Below are 17,522 nucleotides of genomic sequence, written 5' to 3'. Positions count from 1 at the left end.
ACGCAGCACTGGAGCGCTGTAGTGCTGAATTTGAGACGAATTACAAGAAAAGTCTCACAACTTAAAATAATTAGCGTATCATGCTGTGTAATGAATAAAACGCATTTCAAAAATAGAGGATTTTGCATGCTCATTAATTCAAATTCTTCTTTAGTTAGAGCCGCATTAACCTGCAGGTACAGAGAAGTATTATTTTAGAATTTTAGAAGCAAACAAATATTTTGCGAAAATGTTAATATGAAATCCTCCTGAGAACAGAGGGGGAAAGGATCTTTCAGTTTAACTTTTTAGGATTTGCGAGTTCACTACAGAGGACATGAATGAAAAGACTGGCGCCAAGACTAACTGAGATTTTATGTACAGGATATTAGTATATATGACTGTCCTTGTATTACTTTAGTCGTATGTTTTACTTATTTGTTTATCTATTTATTTATTTGTTCATCCATAGCTACATAATGATAATTTAGGTATAAGAGCTATTTTATTAATTGTTACCCATCTGTTTAGAGTTACGCCTAAAATGTCCTGTTTCCCTTTGTCTAACAACAAACACAGAATTTGCACAGAAATGTCCTTTGGCTTTCATATGTATAAATAAAGCTGTAATGAATGTAAAATGTGACGTGGATCTGAAATATAAATATATATATTATATATATATATATATATATATATATATATATATATATATATATATATATATATATATATATATATATATATATATATAATTATTTTTATTATTTATATTTATTTATTTATTGCGTTTTTTTTTAAATTCGATCTTTTCTGCTTATTACTTTCTTTCACGCTCGTCCCATTAGCATTCACCAATGATGTGCACCGGGTGATCAGTCAGGCTCTGCGCTGCAGGTATCTCTGCTGTCCAGTCACAGCAGCTGCAGTGATCAGCGCGCTGTGTGCCTCGTTACTGCCGCTGCAGCTCCACGTTCGAACCTGCAACTCAGACCAAATTAAAACCTCCCTCAGAAAAAGCCGCATGTGGTTTCCTCCTCCTGCCTCTCAGCACTGCAATGAAGGAATTTCCTCGTTTGTACTGAAGTCTCTGCGCTCACAGAAATGAGGTCTCGCCCTGAGTTTTCCCCGCGCTAACTACACAACAGGAAGACCGGAGCGGTCGATTCTCACCTGCATCATCTTCATCTTAGAAAAAAAAGTCGTACTTTTTTGCCTCTCGGACAGGACACCAACTGACTGCTGGCTGCAAAATGGATAATAATGCTGGAAATTCGGAAAAATCTCACCTCATAGACGAGAAGAATGCCAAGACATATTCACTAAAACTGCAAAGGTGGGGAAATGCTTTGCTTCGTATCACTGCAGCTGCATGAAGAATAATACCACATTGTAGGACGAAGTTATGTGAACACATTTAGTCATTTTGGGGCATAAACTGTGTATAAAATGTCTGTGTGTGGGGGGGACGGGGGGAGGCGCGAACAACAATTCTTTGTTTGCTGACACTTAAAGAAAAATGCAAGTAAGCAGATTTTGTTAAGGACATCAACATTTTTAATAGAAAACTCAAAATATTATTTTTTAAATTATAATTTTAAGATAGATACAGGAGGAATCCACTATTGTTGCGCATTATCTTATAAACGTGCGTAATGAAGGCGCACCGAGAGTGGTTGTTATAGTGCACGTTGAGCAGGCTTTGGCTCTCACGGGTTGTTTTATGTGAATGAACAAATTCATTTCCATGCTTGGCTTGTTTCTGGACAGCCTGTGACAAATGGCCCCGGGGCCAGTTCACTGAGCAATGCTAAAAACTCATCATCTGTCATTAGCAGAGGCTCCAGCCTGCAATCACAGAGGGTACACACACACACACACACACACACACACACACACACACACACACACACACACACACACACAATCCATAGGTGCTTAAACCTGCTGATACAAAAAATACACAGCAGAGAATATTACTAAAAAGCATACACAAAGCTGGTTCGAATTTTTAATTCTAGGATAGGATAATAAAAATATGAAAACATAGTTGGAATGCGCTCCTTTTCTGGCATATTTAACAAATAGCTCCCACATTATAGAAATAGGTTGTATAGGATTTTCAAGAGGCCCACGTGTAAAAACACCACTTTTAATAATTTAATTAAAAAACCCACCGAGTTTAAAATATAGATGGCGGAGCAAATGAAAGGAAAAAAAAGACGATTTTATGCGCACAGTCAAAGCTGATGCAAACATGTGCATCAGCTTTGTTTGCTCAACATCCAGCCGACTGCTGCAAAAACACACCTGGTGATTTTTCAACGCGCTGCAGAAAAAAACAGGTGGAGACGCTCTCTCGCTTTAATATGAAATACGTGAGGAAAATCAAATGCAATCGCCCACTCAGCCATTAATCATAATCCTGCAGAATTATCTGTTATTTTCAGCCTTCAGAGGCCCTCATGATGCACGTTTCCACCTCTTTGATCAACTGTTTTTAAGTCAGTGAAGCTGGTAGTTGGAAGTGAATCGATGCCTTTGATTTCACGCTTTAAAACTGGCTGTTTTATTTACTTATTTTTTAAAAGATAATTTCCAGATACAACACGATTAAAAAGAGATAAGGTGGCAGAAACTTTACGCGTTATAAAGCAGGAGAAGAAAAAGGGAAGCTCCACCGGGTGGGAAACACGTGTTTTACAGGGTTACTTACTTGCAAATATTAGTGCGAACTTGCAGGGCCTTTGTATTGTATTTATTTGTGTATTTTGAATCAATCAAATAAAAAAGCACATTGCTCTAACATGATTTTGTAGAAATAAGTGAAATAGGCCTACTGATCATTTGGGATTCAAAGAAGTGTTCAGAAACACAGACAGATGTGCATATGGCGCTACATTTGGGATTTCATGCACCATTTGCGCCGTTCTTGTGCAAGTGCACGCATGTGTTTACAGTGTCACCTTTAGCATTTTCCTCCCCAGCTGGCAGTAAAGTGACCTTTATTGTTCACAAATGTTTCTACAGTATTTTTTGATGTATTTTAGAATCAGCAGAACTCGTAATCAAAAACACAGGAATAGATGTAAACATTAGCATTAATGTTAATAAAATAAATACGAGCATCCAAGGATTCTAAAGTCAGACTTACTCACTTAGAATTCATTTAATTTACACTGCCAAATATCACCGGAGGGCTCAACCCGAAGTTCTGTTTTATCAGCTTGAATCTGCTGTTTTGTTTTTCAAGTATAGTAAAAACGAAAATGATAAGAAAAGAGCTTGCATAAGTTTGGAACAATGATTGCTAATCCATTTATAAAATGTCAGAAAATAGAGTAAAAGATCATTACAAATCAATTTAACATGGATGAGTAACAAATACAAAAGTGATTGGATGATTAATTAGTAAGTTGAGATAAAAAAAAAAAACTCAAAGTATTTGTTTGTAAGTGCCTGACTGTTTGAGGAGGAAAGAAGGGATGCGCCAACTGATCCTTACAGGTACCTCTAATGAGGTTAATCCATGTAATTCACTTTTAAAGTGTTTGTAACATCTAACTGATGGCTATGCTGATGATGTTTAAACTTTGCTTTGTGGACCACTTACAAGCTTTAGCCATGAGTCTGAGGTTACCAGGGTTAAAAAGAAATACAAAAAATCTTTCACTCCGTTTAGTGATCAGTAGCTACTCTCATGACCAATTGATGGTGCTGTGGATTCAGTAAGGCTGTTTCCATCTTCCTGAAGATTTGTTAAATCTTTGTCATTAATCAGAGTAAATGTGCAAAATAAATTCTGACCATTAAAATACATTTTTAGTCAAAGCCAAAATCAGGAGATTAAAACCTTTGATATTAAAGGCACAGCAGTTCTTGCGTTTTTCAGTCAAATGTCAGTAAGTCATTCAGCACCAAGCAGGAGTAGTTATGTATAGCTAGAAGGCATCTACAGTACTGCTTTAAATGTGCTGTATTCATTGGAGGCAGGCCTGTGATTCTTTGGTTTCCACGCACGAAACATAAGCAATAGGTGTATGTGTATTCTTTTTTAAATTAGGCATCTCTGGATACACCGAGTTCAGCTATTATGTCAAAATATGAGGTTGATTATCTCAAAGTTTGAACTAATTCAAATTTCTGAGAAAATCACTCAAAACTTAAAATTAAGTAAGTATTTATTTATTTATTTATGTGGCAGGAACAAGCTGTCATACATATCTCAACATTTTTTCAATCTCCCAGAACTCAAAAGTCCCATTTTTGAAGAGTGAACCATTGACCACTAGAGGGAGATGCATTGAAACTGGGGTATTTAAGTATTTAATGTACACTAGTGGTTACTTAATGTTTTCTGGCATGCCCAGAAAACAAAAAAGAAGGCAAAAGGTCCACACCCCAGAAAACTTGAATTTGAAAAAAATAAATAATAGTCAGCACATTTAATTTCAGAAAAACCAGATCTATTTAACTTTAGTCCACTGCATATTTTCCTTGATTGGTCACACTCCACCTGTATCAGCTCCCACAGTTTAAAAACCACTGATGTAAGCAAATAATTCCTATTCCTGGTATTTCAGTGGGAGGTCCCAAGGCTGAGGCACATCAAGTGGTTGTCATTTTAATGGATGCGACCATATTGGATTTTATTGAGAGTTTGAAAACAAATTCTGTAAATATACATTTTAATATACAACATAATAGGCATGTCACTAGGGATTTAATCTAATCCATGAGAATAAATATTACAGATTGAAGACCAGTGATGAAAAGGAAATGAACTTCAGTCTGCAATGTGATGTGAAATCATCGTAAACTGTAAACATGACTTATGGTGCACTGATGTGGACCTTTCTTCTCTCTGGGGAAAAACAAAGGCAAGTCTCATGGGTCGTTCACAAACATTTAAAAATAAATGTTTTTGTTTACATAAAAAAGCCGGATCATCTGGATAAAACCAGAGCCTTTTATTAAGGTTACAAACATGGACTGTTGACCAAGATCTCACCAAGTGTAAAGCTTTCAAAACCTCTAATTAAAATATTAGAAACAAATGTAGCATCTGTATAAAACACAAATTTACAACACTGTAATGTGTGTTACACACAACACACACACACACACACACACACACACACACACACACACACACACACAAACATATATATAGACACTGCCTATTTACTAAAGCCTGCACATCACAAGTGATAAAACAAAAAGATGAGGATAGAATAAGATGATAATCACTTTCATTCTGTACTCCACTGATTTGTCTGCTGAAACATTAATATGCATATCTGTAAAAATAAAACACTGCTCAGTAGTTTCTCGCTGCAGAGATTCTTCTGTCTGTTAACAAAAGTGCTGCGGGGTGTTCTGATACAGCAGATTGCAGTTGTAATTAAATGCTTATGATTTTGTTTTTTTCCCCCGCTGGACTTCCAAGATCTCATTTCATTTCACAGATCACTGACTTTTCCCCGAGGAGTCTCTCTCTCTGTTTGTGCTGCCGGTGCTGGGCAACAATAAACGCTGCTTACCTGCCCTGTGGGGTATTGACAAAGACATGAAATCTACTTTGAAAAGAAAATCTAATGTTAATAATCTTAAGGAGACTCCTTGGGTCTGCCATATCGTCAATTTGTAAAGGTGGCAGTGAAAAAAGTACTTGAGGATGACTGCCAGAGGAATATGAGCCATGTATCATTAATAATTACTAGTTTTTTTTTTATTATATTTGGAGTGCAGAAGCAGGTTTTTTGGCAGTTTATAGTACCATCTCATTCTTGTGCTTATGTTAGTTGTATTTAAATGAAAAATAATCATTGATGCCAGACATCAAAGGTCAGCAGAGGGCTGTAAATCCCTAAATACAGACCACTGAGTGAATTATCCCACTCAGGGAACGTCTCAGTGACGACACTTTTGATTGTTTCATTGAATATTTTGGTCATTGTGTTATTTTTTCCCCCCTGCAGAGTCAACACGAGGAGCAATCTCTCCTACTAAAAACGCTCAGACACAGTTATGTTTGACCTGCGATCGCCTGACTTAAACCAAAGGACTTAAAAACATTAAGACTATTAGTACTAAACTCTGAAAGCAAAAACTAAAATGCACCAATATATTTTTTTGTTGTTTGTACAACTTTTGTTCTTTTTAAGGTCTGTAGTGTTACACATAAAATGCATGATCAGGAAAATACACATTACAAACAAACATAAAAGCTTTTTCTTAAAATTTGTTTTTATTTCTTAAAAGAATTGAAGCTCAGTCACCACCAGGGTCAAAACATCGTCACCACTTTGAAATAAATAGACTGCAAAAAACACATAATTGTAAAAGCTTTGCAATATATTGGATTTTAAATAACTTAAACTTGTATTTGCATTTCAAATATCATTTTAAACACACTTTTTTCAATTCTCTGGGGGTGTTTTTTGCAGGTAATATTACAGTCACAATATGTCCACCTAATTAATGGATTTGACTATTTGACTTGACAAATTAGTGCTGAATGCTACTGAACCAGTTTAAGGCACAGCTGCGGTATTACTGTGGTTGGCTGGGAGTGTTTTCAGTGTTTAAAGCCAAGGAGCCACTTGATTAAGGAGTGCTGACCAACAACCATATAGTTTCCAAAAGAAAAGTGCAATTTACTACCGAGATCAAATAAAATAAGCAGTAACTTCATGAGGTATTCATTTGCACCAGGATTTTTGGATGAGAAAGTAAGAAAGTGCAAACAAAAACATTTCACCCTTAATAAATGTAAAACCACCATTAAGTCCACCTTTAGTCAAATCAGCTTTATTTGTATAGCATGTTTAAAAGACATCAGGTGTTGAACAAGTGCTGAACATAAGGATAATGTAGGCAAAATAAACAGAACAGATTAAAATAAATGGAGTAATAAGATGACAAGAAATCCATATATATGTACACACACCTATATACAAATGCATATACTAGCATATATGTACACATGTATACACCAACATTCACTGTTGTTCAGTTTACCTTCAGAAAGAGATAAAAAAAATCTTGTTATGTTTGAATTTGGCAGAAGGGTTACAGATCGTTTAATTTGGACTTACAGATGTTTTGCTTAAACAGGCGTGCCCCCCCCCTCCACCCCCTTCCCCCTGACAATGTTGCCTGCAGGCCACACAGTGTGTTTAATTGTGCTGAGGATATTTTGCATGAATCTTTTTGAAACAGGATATTTTTTTTGTGCGTGTCTGGATGTGTGTGTAGTTGTGTCTGTGTGTGTGTGTGTGAGTGTGTGTGTGTGTGTGAGTGTGTGTGTGTGTGTGTGTGAGTGTGTGTGTGTGTGTGAGTGTGTGTGTGTGTGAGTGTGTGTGTGTCTTGTGTCGGTGGTATAATTGAACAGAATCTGTTTTCCGCCTGGCTGCTTCTTTTGAGGTTGGACATCTTCGAAGACGAGTGTGTGTGTGATAATCGTACAGCGCTCGCAATCTCCTGTGTGAAGAGTGTGACATTAAAGTGTGTGTCTGGTTATCTCAAGTGAGGCCAAATTAGCTTTTTTCCACCTCATTAGTCACATCATCGAATCCTCCCCCACGCATGATAAGAACAGCAACCTGTGTGTGTGTGTGTGTGTGTAAGAGAGAGAGACAAAGATAGAAAATAAATGGAAAGGTCAGCATTTTCTTTTATTCTCAGCAGTAATCCAGTCGGGTCTGCATCTTGCCAGGGTTCAAGTATACATAGATCTGTAATGTCCCGATTGAACACTGAAAAATTGACTTTCAAATGAAAAGCATCTTATTGTAGATAGGCAAGATGGTGTTAAATGAAAAGATTCTGTATTTATGTGCAAAATGAACAGAATGGCAACTATTAAATGATTACAGTATTATTTATTTTACCACTGCTACTGTTTTAATTTACTAAATTACCAAATAAACAGGCCAGATTATTAGGTATCAGGTCAACTCAGCAACCTTTAGACCCAGAACCTTGTTCCATCTGTGCTATAAGAATTAAGGCAGTTCTGAAGACAAAAGATTGTCCAACCCAGTACTACTGAGGTGTAACTAATAAAATGGCTGCTGAGTGTACACATGTTTTTGTTTTCTAATCAACTTCCTTCAGATTCCTTTGGAATTACCTGGTACTGGGTTTGAATGGTTGTCTGTTGTCTCTGTGAATCTCTGTGGTTGATGGGTGACCATGCCAAACAACAGGTATAGTCTCCAAACCTTGGCAGGCCTAATAGGATTAATGGTAAATAAAATGGATGGATGGAGCATTAAAAAACATTTATCTATTTGTTGTTATATGTTTGATGTTTGGGCAGTGTCTGGCTTCAAGTTTACAGTCTGATTTATTATACACAAGAAGCACTAATTTTATAATTTGCTTGTCAAAGGATTGTTACACTTTCTTAAGGTTTTTGTTGTTGTTGTTGTTTGCTGTTTGTTTATTCGTTGTTGTTGTTGTTGTTTGCTTGTTTTACAACATTTTGGATAGATATGACTTTCATTCACAAATTTGTTGTCAATTAAAACACTGCTGTAACCTGGATGAATAGAAAACAACACAACGCACAAGACCTAAGATGGAGCGCTTATGAGTTATTAAAACTCAGGAGCAGTCGTGACGTGAAGTCCTGGACTGTAAAACAGGGCAGTCTGTTCACCCTCCTTCACTGTCAACATGAATCGATTTTAATGGGTTCTTCATCGAACGAAACGGCGCACCATTCTTTCACTTAAGTGAACACTGACTGCGATGCACTCTGTCAGGTTTCCACTTTGTAAACCATTGGGACTCTATCAAAAGATGATCTGCTGCGCTGTAACATCAGCTAAAAAACCCACCTCAGCTGTGCTGCTGTTACAAGGATGGACAAAAAGCCGGCCTCCATGAGATCGGACAGGGGTTTTACTAAGGCTGAAATTACATTGTTTTAACAGACATGTCGGTCAGAAGATACAAAAATAATTTTTTTTCTTAATAAGTAGATTTATCTTTAAATGCACCCATCACACTGCAGACTAGCTCACATCTTCAAATATAATGCTTTCTGTCTGAACAGCCAAGCATGATTTATAATATTTATACTGTATATAGTGCTTTTCTATTTTCACTGACCTCATTTAACAATGCATTAAAACTGAGCTTTGGAGCACATCTTATCTACCTCTCATTTACAATCAGTGTAGAATTACCAGTTAACCCAGCATGCTTGTCAGTTAGGGTTTAAACTGGGAACTGTCTCTGTGACAACACTCATATTTATTATTTTATATTTATTATTTATTTAATAGTCCAAGTAACTCACATCATTATGCAGAAAAAGGTGAGATGTAAACATGCCAAAATTGCTAATTTCCTTCTTTCCCAGGGAAGGTCACATAAAAGCTTTACAATAAACAAATGCGTAAAAATATATAACAAATGAAACATCAAAAACCACAGCGAACAACTCTGTTCATTCATTACCTGAAAAAAATCAAACATTACAGCTGATACAGGTGATGTAACCAAGTATGTTTAAATGTGGTACTGAAAGCTAGAGCAACAGCACAATACTGCAGGTGTAAGATTATAATGGCAGCCCTGTGCATCCTAGGTAGGTTCTTCAGGAGGAACAGCTTGAGGGTCACATTGTTTGATCAGCAGCAGCTAAGTGATAATAGCATCCTTCATGGCAAGCTCACTCATTCAAGCTGTGAAAATATACTACTGTTTATTTTCTGCCCCCCTGCAGCTCCTTTCCAGACTCCAAAGAACATTATTCAGACTTCCCTTTAAAGAATGGAGGCATGTCGGGCGCCATCGAGCTGAAACGACCCGTCGGCACTCACTGCCACGGCCCCAAAGCGTCGGCATGCGAGGAGAGCGTGGACAAGCTGCTGGCCAAGAAGAAACTCTACATCGCTTCAGCAGTCTGCCTCGTCTTCATGATTGGCGAGGTCATAGGTGAGAAGCACCAAGAAAAGAAATGAATGAGAAAAGAAAGCAGCTTGAATGGTGACCTAATTTGTTATGTGCCTTCTCAACCATTTGGACATAAATAAACTTCCCTACTGGATATTCACACACCAGAAAGTGTGGAGATTTGTGTGGGACACAATACTTATGACAAGAAGATGGTTATAAAGCATAGGAAGCTATTACATTTGACCAAATGATCACTTTTGACAGGAGCAAAAAAATCATGCAGACAAGTGTTCATGCAGACGTTAGTATCATTATAAGCATCATAGCAAGAAATGCTTCAGTGGTGAACTATTGAGGAACTCCTTTATTTCCCTGTAAAAGTGTAGGTTCATTTTTCTTTTTATAGTGTAACTTTTTTACTGTTAAGAGAATAAAATGGTGGCTGACATTCACTGGCTGGTTGCACGGATATTTAAAATGATCTAAAAGAATAAAATCGCTCTTTTACCTGAGGCAACTGAGGCTTTAAATCACATGTTTAATATACCTCTGAGTGTCTAAGATGGGTGTATTTAAAAGCTATTAAAAGAGATGTTATTACCCAGCAGGTACTTTCACAGTTGGCGAGCTACGACACACTTTTTAATAAAAATCTTTTTTATAGCTAAATGTGAATGAAAATAAACACAGCTTCACACTTTCTGTTTGCTCTGTTCTGTTTGGATATCGTATTCAACATTTATGTACATACCACAAAAAAAAGTGACATGAGTTGGATTATGTGTCTTTCCTTATCTCTAAGCAGACTATTATAAACGCAGTCTCGTGGCTCATAGACATTATCATTTGTGCCCAGTGTCATTTTTCCTCCTGATTTACAGGAGGCTACCTGGCCCACAGCCTGGCCATCATGACTGATGCGGCCCACCTTCTGACAGACTTCGGCAGCATGATGGTGAGCCTGTTCTCCCTGTGGATCTCCTCCAGACCGCCCACCAAAACCATGAACTTTGGTTGGCACAGATCAGGTGAGAATAATAAGAATTCAGCTTCAGCTTCATGTCGACTGGATGCTGGAGGCAAACATTTCGTATATGCATTATATTGCTGGTCATTTGTAGGAGTTCCTGGGCCTGAGTTATTTTGTGTAGATTTTCCTTTATTTTGTCCATGTAAACTGCACATGGGCAAAATAAACTCTACATGGCCTCAACTTGCTTGAGTCACTAGATGTATTGTGGCTATCCTGATTGCACACCCTGGTGTATCCCTGTGTAAAGGTTGGGGCAGGTAATGTCAGCCTGGATTGATGATCTCACTTTTTAAGAAAAGGAACTAGAGGCTGTTTTCTATCTTCAAGTGATCGCTCTCATCAGCCTGCCTGAAAACATCTACACCAAGATACAGGAGAGAATGATCTAAACAGTATAAACTTTGGATTCAGGAGAAATGATGTGGCCTTCCTTCAGTTTTGATGTGTTTTGTGAAGAAGGCATTTAAACATGTCCCTCTGGTTCTCCAAGAGTCCAGTGGTGCTGCAGTTTGGTAAAGGGTTGCTCTTTGTTACCAACTTTGTTCATAATTCTTATCAACAGGATTTCTAGTTGCAGTCAGTCTGCTGCTTCTCCTCCTTGAAAGGAGACAATTAAGGTGGTTTGGCTATCTGAGTAACACACCTACCACCTCCTAGCTGAAATGTTTCTGGCATAGTATGGGATGAGGACCTGGAGTAGACCCAGGATACGCTGCAGAAATTATGTCTCTCGGCTGGCTTGGGAACACTTTAGTGTCACAAGAGCTGGAAGCTGTGGTCATTTCTGTAAAGACTGCTAGTATCATGACACAGTCCTATGCAGGTGGCAGAAAATGGATAGATCGATTTTCTGCTAACCTTCTCCTGGGAGCATTTTTATACTGAGAAAAAATACTGTCTTCATCCTTTTTTTTATTTAAATGATTTGTCCTATATATCAGGTGCATGATGTTCATGTGGTGGCTTACACAAGGAGAAATTATATAGACAGCAGATACAGATTATAGAGAGCGCAGTGTTTAGCCTCGACCCTTGGAAAAACAAACACCTATTAAGACAGACTTGGCATCTATGAAACCATCCATTAGTTATGAATTCCTGTTTTAAAGCCTTGATCTGAACTCTTTTTGCTATTTTGAGACCACTTGTTTTGAGCAAGTAATGACTCTGACTGAAGTACAGTGGGAGGCTCATATGGTGTAGAGTTTAAGTGTAGCCTGCTATATTGACCATCATTTACAAGATGAACATTAACGTGCATTTACTAAGACAGGGAACTGGTGATTGAGGCCATCAACGTATTAGTAAAGTCAGTTTAGTTTAAGCTCAGAAGAAGCAGTTTAATTTTAAAAGTATATGGTCAGCAGCATACAGTAGATGTGCCTCCTTATTATCTGTGATGAACTGCATGACTACAATAAAGTAATAAAGGTTCATGATTTTCTTCTCCTTCCAGAGATCCTCGGGGCATTCATCTCAGTCATGTCCATCTGGATCGTCACTGGAGCTCTGGTCTACTTGGCCATTGAGAGGATCGTACGTAACGACTATGAGATTGATGGACACGTCATGCTGGTCACCTCTGGCTGTGCTGTCATCGTCAATATTGTGTGAGTGCTTCACACCTTTAAAAGTATATTAACGCTTGTAAAAACTTTGCTCTCAATGTATGCTGCTGCTATTGATACCATTACATAATATTACCATTACTTTTACTATTAATAAAAAAATTACAAATATTTTACTAACAAAAACGATAGACAGTATTTAAAAGATGGCTGTAACCATGGCAACCTCACTCACATTTCCTCTACTGACATCTCGGTCTAATGAGACCAGATGCAAGAAGCAAAAGGCAGGATCTGATTGAGAAAAATGATGGACAGATGTGCTCTTCTAAGATATGACGGTATTCCGTCATATCTTAGAAGAGCACATCTGTTTCCTGAGTGCCATGAAGCAAGGCATGCGAATACAACTGATGACCCTTTGTCTCGTTTCCTTTCTCTAGCATGGCGTACATCCTCCACCATTCGACCACCTTCCACGCTCACGGCAGCGGTTACCACCAGATCGACGAGGATGGTCAGAGCCCCGTGGTTCATGGCCACTCGCACGCCCTCCTCGGCAGTCATGGTAACACAAGCGTCCGTGCTGCCTTCATCCACGTGGTGGGAGACCTGCTGCAGAGTGTCGGCGTCATGGTGGCGGCGACCATCATCTACTTCCGGGTCAGATAAACAGATATATTACATGATATAAAACAGAGTCATGTTAAAAGCACAAAGACATGCTTACAGGTACAAGCATATTTGTATTCTGAGCATTAGAGAATGATATTTGAATGTGTACAAAGAAACCATGTATGGTTTCTTATGTATTATGGATGAAAGATTCAAGCATTTCTGTTGTGTTGCAAGATGTTCCTGTTTTTGTGCCTGGAGCACTTTAGTGCCTCATGACTGTGGAAATCACCATCTGACGCCCTTTTCCTCGCTCTTTAAAGTGTCCTTAACCTCTTTTCTCTCTTTCAGCCCGAGTATAAAGTCGCAGACCCCATCTGCACGTTCCTATTTTCTGTCTTTGTTCTCTGCACCACTGTCACCATCCTCAGAGACGTCTTTAGGATACTCATGGAAGGTATTAAACAATCAACAGCTTCTTATGTTCGAAATACTTTTTCATATTTTAATAGTGGAATCATATACTGTACCTGATAGTTCCCATGAAGTATAAAGTATTTTTGTTATTATGCAAAAGCGGTACTTCACACCAGATTTACATATGTGTTTTTCCTCTTGCTTGTTGCTCCACTGATCTATCTACATACTGGGTTCTCCAGATCAGCTGTAGAAATGCTTGTCTTTGAGTGCAGGAGGGAACTGACTTTGTGGGCTCAAAATGGAAAAACATGTATTTGAAAAACTCACAAACTCTTGTCAGAAATTATAATGCAGTTACTCAAAAAAAACAAAAAACAAAAACCCATGTAATGATAACAAACCCTGTTGTAAGTCAATAAATTTGATATTTGTTTATTTATTATAATTTAATTAAACCCATTGAAGTTCAAAAATTTGATTCAAAGCATAAAATGTACAATTGCAACATAATATCTCCAGAAGTTCTTAAAATGGAATTATAACAAATCCAATCCAATAAGTCCAGTATGAAGTCAGGCCAGTTTTTGTGTCCTAAGGTTGTTGTCCTGAAAGAAAAACCTGCATCACACTGAAACTTCTTAAAAAGATCGTCCAGAAAAATACATTTTTCAATACTGTGATAAATGTTTAATGTGAAGATGCTTTCGATACAACGGGTTCATCTGTAGCTGGATTTGACATGAATGATTATTATTTCTTTTTCTGTGTTAAATCTGAGGTTTAAAATCTAGTTCACAATTTTCCTTACATGATTGTGGCATCAAGGGCAGATGTTATATAAGCTGTAGCTTCTGTCACACCCTTTCAGTTTGAAATCTAAATAAAGATAAAATAAGATGAAATAAAAATATAACTGTTATAGCGTCTCCTCCTCTAGGCTTGGCTTAGAGTGACTTAAATTTCTTCTTCATATGGTGAAATTGAGGGTCTGTGCAGATGTTTGCATGCCTGCTTCATTTTTCTGCGAGTGAAGACTCAGCTGCAGAGACTTTGCATTACAATGCACCAAACATGGATGCCGTGGTTTCTCCAGCTGTTTGTGTTTGCAGCAGAGTATAATCGAGGCCTTACTGGGCAGAAGAAACTGTGCAACTGCCCGTAACAAGAAGCTCAGGCTAACAGCAGAATGTAATGATTAATGGCAGCTCCCTTGCTGTAATTTCAATTACATGCTTCTTTTGGTTAGCAATAGTTTAGTATGTAAAAAAAAAACACAGTTCCCGGTGAAACGGCTTAAAACTAAATTGGTGGATTTGATTTAATTTGTACTTTTTTTTTGGTAAATCTATCACAGTTGGTGGAAAAATACATTGTGCAGTTTTTCTAATTATATTTTTGTTGCCTTAAACACCACAAACTACCTTTGCTATATTCATGGGTGCCCGATATCGCGAAAAGTAGATAAACAGGAATACGAGCCAAAGAAAAAAACACAAAAAAATCCAACAAACATAAATCTGATTTTTATTTCCTGACTCTTCAAGCTATAAATTCAGTGTCTCAGCTTGATATGAGATTGGAAAAGGGAGAAACCGCCAGCCTACCAATACCTATAAAGTTCAGTAACACTGCTGTTAAAGCCAGCAGCTTGTTTTAGGTCAACGCTCAGAAACAAGCATGCAGCTACCCTGCATCAGTTTATGCTGTTTATTAGAAAAAACTCTTTTGAGGAAGGTTGAATATTGCTTTAAATTAAGTTTATGTGATATTTCTGACCATGATGCCTGCAGCTTGGATCCAGCTGTCAGGCTTTGACCTGGTATGAAAAAGGTTAACATCACATGTTGCAAAGGACAGTTATGTCACGTAGAAGTGCAAAAAACAACATATTTGGAGCCTAACTGAAGTATTCATGGCTTCAGATATGTATGTCCACAAGCTCCACATGGCATGTTTGTGTAACAGCAGAGAAACGCGTCTGTGGTTTTCCTGGCACAGAACAAAGAGGACAGATGGTCACATCCTGGGGATGCCCTGAGATGTTAGATCACCCAAGTCTCTGCACGTCACTGAACTTTCACACGATGACCCAAAGTAGCTTTTGGGCATCTTTGAAACAGTTTGGTGTCAATGAGCAAAATGATAACGTGCATGAGAGCCATGTATCTGATGTAATACTGTATACATACATCAGAGTTTTAATACTTGTATTTATGATTAGTTTGCATTTATATTTCTTTTTGGGTTGAATTTACTTTTTTGTTTCCCTTTTAGGTTTGTCTGTTTATACAGTTTGAAATGTCCAATTTTAGCCTATTTTTTTTATTACTTTCACTGTTAGTTTTAGTGTTTTTATAATCTTAACGTAGAAATATTTCCCAGATTTAAGATCTTCAGAATAGATATTGTAGTACACAAAACAAATTTTGAAGGCAGTCATGCAACTACCTTAGTCTCATGTGCAGGAATGCCTCCTGCACATTGTCTCTATAGTTTTAGTGACTAGTTTTAATTAACTACTGTATAACTAGTCATGATTTTAGTCAAATTTGACTTCTTTTCCACCTGTAGATCAGTAAAATAAAATATATCACTGTGTGCTTATCAAGGAATAATATTGTTCTGTATACCAGGCCAAAATCAGCTAGACAAAGTCTCTGTGTATCTGAAGCAGACTGTTTGCATGTGAGCCACACATTCACAGACGTACTGTTAACTTGGTGTGTCTTAATTTTGATGGCCCGTTGTTTTTCAGGGTCCCCTAAAGGAATCGAGTTTAACTCGGTGAAGGAGGTGCTGCTGTCTGTGAAAGCTGTGAAGTCCATGCACTGCCTGCACCTCTGGGCTCTGACTCTCGGCCAGGCGCTGGTTTCTGTTCACCTGGCCGTAGGTAAAGTAACACACTGATCTACAGTGCATAGTACAGTGAGAGGCACAGGGAATTAAGGCTACTTTAACCAGTCATTAAAAGCTCCACATGGCTGATGAGCATTAGCCGGCATATTCCGATATGGGAAGAGAAAACTGTGATACGAAATGTGGATTTCTGTGTTACACCCCTAACAGACCACAGTAGAGTAAACCACACTCGCTCTGTTCATTTTTACCTTCTTGTTTCACCACCAGAGGAGGGCACTGACCAGCAGTCTGTGCTGCAGGAGGCCACTGACCTACTCCACACCAAGTTTGGTTTCTACAGCATCACCATCCAGGTAGAGCTCTACTCTGAAGACATGAGCTACTGCTCCCACTGCCAGGACCCTAGTGACTGATAAACAACCAGAGTGGACTGGACCCAGCAGGACATGGATGACTAAGACAGATTGTCATTCTCTCCTGGTGGTCTGGAGTCATGAGGGATGTATTCACAGAGCAGCTTCCCTTCAAGGAAAGAATTTTTGGGTTGTTTTTGCCATTAAGTTTTAAAAGATTTGACAGTGAAATCATCCTTGTGCTGATAGTAGAGTCCTGATACCAAAGCTCCATGCTAACATGGAATATGCCAGTTCATTCAAAGTCCTTCAAAAAGGGGTGGCGTGCTTTATTTCCATCACAAACTGAGACAATTTCACAAGAATCACCAGGGTGAAGCTGTCCTTGGGATTGCTGGTGCTAGCTTGTAAGGAAATTTTCAAGAATAAAGGAAAGTAGGGCCCTGAAAAAAAACACATTTTACCAAAAATCTGACCTCTTCTAATTAATTTCCTCAACAAAACAAAGATCACATCACAATACTATTTATTTAAGGACCACTAATATCTTATTTCCAGTAATATGGTGCCAGTTCTGCTCTGTTCTACCTTGGTGCCTTTTAAGAATCAGCCCACTGGTTATCTGTAAAGTTACTGGCAGAAACTCGAGTACTTATCATGGAAATAACTTTATGTGGTAGCTCCTTCATAATGACAGATGTCCATCTTTGGGGTGAGACATTTCATGGTGTAGAGATGGTGCCCACTTTTGGTCACAAGTACCACTTTTTTTGGTGGAAA

At 38.0% G+C, this 17,522-nt stretch overlaps 1 protein-coding gene across 1 annotated transcript; it reads left to right on the top strand.

Moving 5' to 3' along the window:
• The first annotated feature begins 846 nt into the window (after positions 1 to 846).
• On the top strand, positions 847 to 17,518 carry slc30a2 (solute carrier family 30 member 2). Its single transcript, XM_042215093.1, has 8 exons — positions 847 to 1,315; positions 9,722 to 9,933; positions 10,776 to 10,922; positions 12,384 to 12,537; positions 12,939 to 13,158; positions 13,462 to 13,567; positions 16,286 to 16,420; positions 16,657 to 17,518. Exons 1-8 carry the CDS (start codon positions 1,233 to 1,235, stop codon positions 16,800 to 16,802), a joined length of 1,203 nt encoding a protein of 400 aa, XP_042071027.1. The 5' UTR covers positions 847 to 1,232; the 3' UTR covers positions 16,803 to 17,518.
• Positions 17,519 to 17,522: the final 4 nt, after the last annotated feature.

Source organism: Haplochromis burtoni, unplaced genomic scaffold (genome assembly GCF_018398535.1).
Source record: "Haplochromis burtoni strain Fernald_Lab_line unplaced genomic scaffold, NCSU_Asbu1 Contig_658, whole genome shotgun sequence".
NCBI classification, from domain to species: domain Eukaryota; kingdom Metazoa; phylum Chordata; class Actinopteri; order Cichliformes; family Cichlidae; genus Haplochromis; species Haplochromis burtoni.
Note: the sequence above shows the minus strand (reverse complement) of the source record. Positions and strands in the feature narration are given on the sequence as shown.